The sequence below is a fragment of the Tasmannia lanceolata genome, unplaced genomic scaffold (assembly GCF_043159265.1).
Source record: "Tasmannia lanceolata isolate RefF3 unplaced genomic scaffold, GAP_Taslan_0.1 ptg000026l, whole genome shotgun sequence".
Classification (NCBI taxonomy): Eukaryota; Viridiplantae; Streptophyta; class Magnoliopsida; order Canellales; family Winteraceae; genus Tasmannia; species Tasmannia lanceolata.
The window spans coordinates 4,677,417-4,679,981 of record NW_027518703.1 but is presented as its reverse complement, the minus strand read 5'-3'; the positions used below and the strand labels follow the sequence as shown (position 1 = coordinate 4,679,981).

Genomic DNA, 2,565 nt, shown 5'->3' with positions numbered 1-2,565 from the left:
GTACGAGTTGGCCTAAATGAAAACTTCTCGGACGATATGTATGAGAACCCTACCTCCGAAGATATCATTGTCCCCGGGAATGATGCAGATGTGCCGTTGGAGCATATTAACGTTTTGGAGGATGATTTTCATGTCTTCGGTTGTGATTTCGAAGAATTTAGAACTGAAGATGACAATGATGATGATCCTGCAGAGGATGATGATGAGGATGATGACGAGGCTGAGGTTCAGGATGAGGAGGGTGATGAGGCCGCCCATGATCCTGAAAATTATAATGGAAATGAAAATCAGAACGAAGATTCTGGTGAAAATCTTAGGCCAACAGAAGTGGCTCCCCCTACCGCCAATGGTTGGCCATTTCTACCTGCTGGCACAAGTCGGCCACTGGAAGTAGACGACATGTATGTTGGGGCTGATGAGGTAGATGCAGATAATCTTCAGTTCGATGAGTTAACTGTTGGGGCTATGTATCCAAATATGAAGCAGTTCAAGAAGGCCGTTAAGGAGTATGCAATTCGGCAGCGATTCATGTTCAAGAAGTCACGCTCAACTCCCAAGAAGTATGCCGTTGTATGCAAAGAACCAGGTTGCAAGTGGCGTATATGAGGCATTAGCCGTATGACTTATGTGTTAGTGAAGAAGTTTGTGAGCGACCATACGTGTACATCTCACTTAAAGGGCAATGATAATCATCTAGCTACATCCACATGGGTTGCCGAGACATGCTTACCCCTATTTGACCGTCCAGAAGATGTGGGGACAAGGATCATAAGACAGTACATGAAGTCGCACTGGGGTATAACCATGACCTACCGTAGAGCACACCTTGCGATGAACATCATCCTTGAAATAAAGTGTGGAAATGTGGAGGACTCGTACCACTTGCTCCCTGCACTGATAGTTGAGATGATGAGAACAAACCCGGGCACCTACATGCGTGTTTTTCGAGCGAGAGATCTACGTCCAGGGGGAGATGATAAATTTGCTCGCTTATTCTGGGCATTTGGTCCCAGCATACGTTCTTTCCAACGAACACTCAGATCGATAGTTTTGGTCGATGGGACGCATCTACGTGGAAAGTATCTTGGAATCTTACTGATCGCAGTTGGGGTAGACGGGAACAACGGCTTAGTTCCATTAGCTTTTGGTGTTGTCGAGACTGAGAACGAAGATAGCTGGTGCTGGTTCCTCTATTTGGTGAAGCGGCACGTATTGCCTGAGGGGATAGGCGCATTGACCCTGTGCTCCGATCGACAAAAGGGGTTGATGCAAGCAGTGCCTAAAGTAATGCCTATTGCAAACTATAGCTACTGCATGCGTCACCTCGCCGCCAATCTGTACACCGACTTCAAAGACCCTTTACTTAAGAAATTGTTCTGGAGAGCTGCTAGGGCTTTGAGAGAGAGTGTTTTCATAGACACAATGGAAAAATTAAGGCGAGGAATGAAAATGCACACAACTGGATAGCCGCTATTCCGAAGGAAAACTGGGCTAGTTTCTACTTCAAGGGGGAAAGATATGATGTGTTGACCACCAATAGATCGGAGTGTTACAATGCAGTGCTAAAGGATGCCAGAAAATTGCCGATTGCAGCTGCGGTGGAGCTGACTCGTTTTAAGAGCTCCGAATACATACAGAAACGTCAAGCGATGGGCCTTCAATGGGAAACAAAGTGCATGCATTATGCAGAAAAACATTTGGGACTGGCCAGGGAACAGGGTCGCGGATATACTGCTTATCGAGTAGGTGTGCACGAATTTGAAGTAAGGTCCCGTGATCATCATGATGTCGTAAACTTGCTGCAACAAACCTGTACATGTCGTGAGTTCCAAACGCTTGGGCTTCCGTGCGGACATGCCATGGCAGCCATTGCCATCACAGATTTTGATGAGTACGATTATCGCCATAAATGGTTTCGTATACAGATGTATCGGGAAACGTACTGTGAGGTGCTTCACCCTACAGTAGATCACACTCAATGGGAACTGCCTCCAGAACCTCTGCAGACTGTATTACCTCCAATAGCGAAAAGACCACCTGGACGGCCGCGAACGAGAAGATCTGACCGCGAATTGCAGAGTGGAGTGCATCGCAAATGTACGATCTGTGGAAAACTAGGCCACAACAAAAGGACTTGCAGAGAACCTCCCATGGAGAGACAACTCCCTGATGAATCTTCCATTGGACCCTCTGCCCCCGTTTTCAATAGGTACATGATACGTAATATATTGAGGTCAATAAGTAGTATAGAACATCCCCGATTCCATACTTATTCGGTGTGGTGGTGGTGTTGTAGGTCGGGTGTACCTTGTGCAGCTCCTTTTTTCACGTAATTATTCCGCGGAGAATGCATTGGAGGCTCCAGTTGGATGAAGGAGGAGAAGTGGATTAATTGAAAGTGTGCACAGTAATTAGTTGTTGTATATAATAATTTTTTGAGGTATAGTGGTGTGCATAGTTGAAGGCTGGCAAGTTTTCTGAGGAGAACCCAATTTTTGAAGGTGGAATATTCTATTTTTTGGACCCTACTGTAATTAATGGTATACTGTAATTAGTGGTGTGCAT

The 2,565-nt window shown here is 45.8% G+C and overlaps 1 protein-coding gene across 1 annotated transcript; it reads left to right on the top strand.

Annotated features, from left to right (window-relative positions):
• The first annotated feature begins 618 nt into the window (after positions 1–618).
• On the top strand, positions 619–2,333 carry LOC143858440 (uncharacterized). Its single transcript, XM_077369093.1, has 2 exons — positions 619–1,284; positions 1,392–2,333. The coding sequence occupies exons 1-2, from the start codon at positions 619–621 to the stop codon at positions 2,331–2,333; spliced, it is 1,608 nt and encodes a 535-aa protein (XP_077225208.1).
• The last annotated feature ends 232 nt before the right edge of the window (positions 2,334–2,565 follow it).

Excerpts from the sequence above, each read along its gene's own strand:
- LOC143858440 (XM_077369093.1), top strand. The coding sequence starts at position 619 with ATGACTTATGTGTTAGTGAAGAAGTTTGTGAGCGACCATACGTGTACA. Across the intron at positions 1,285-1,391 it reads TGATGCAAGCAGTGCCTAAA|GGCTTTGAGAGAGAGTGTTT; the intron begins GTAATGCCTATT and ends GAGAGCTGCTAG.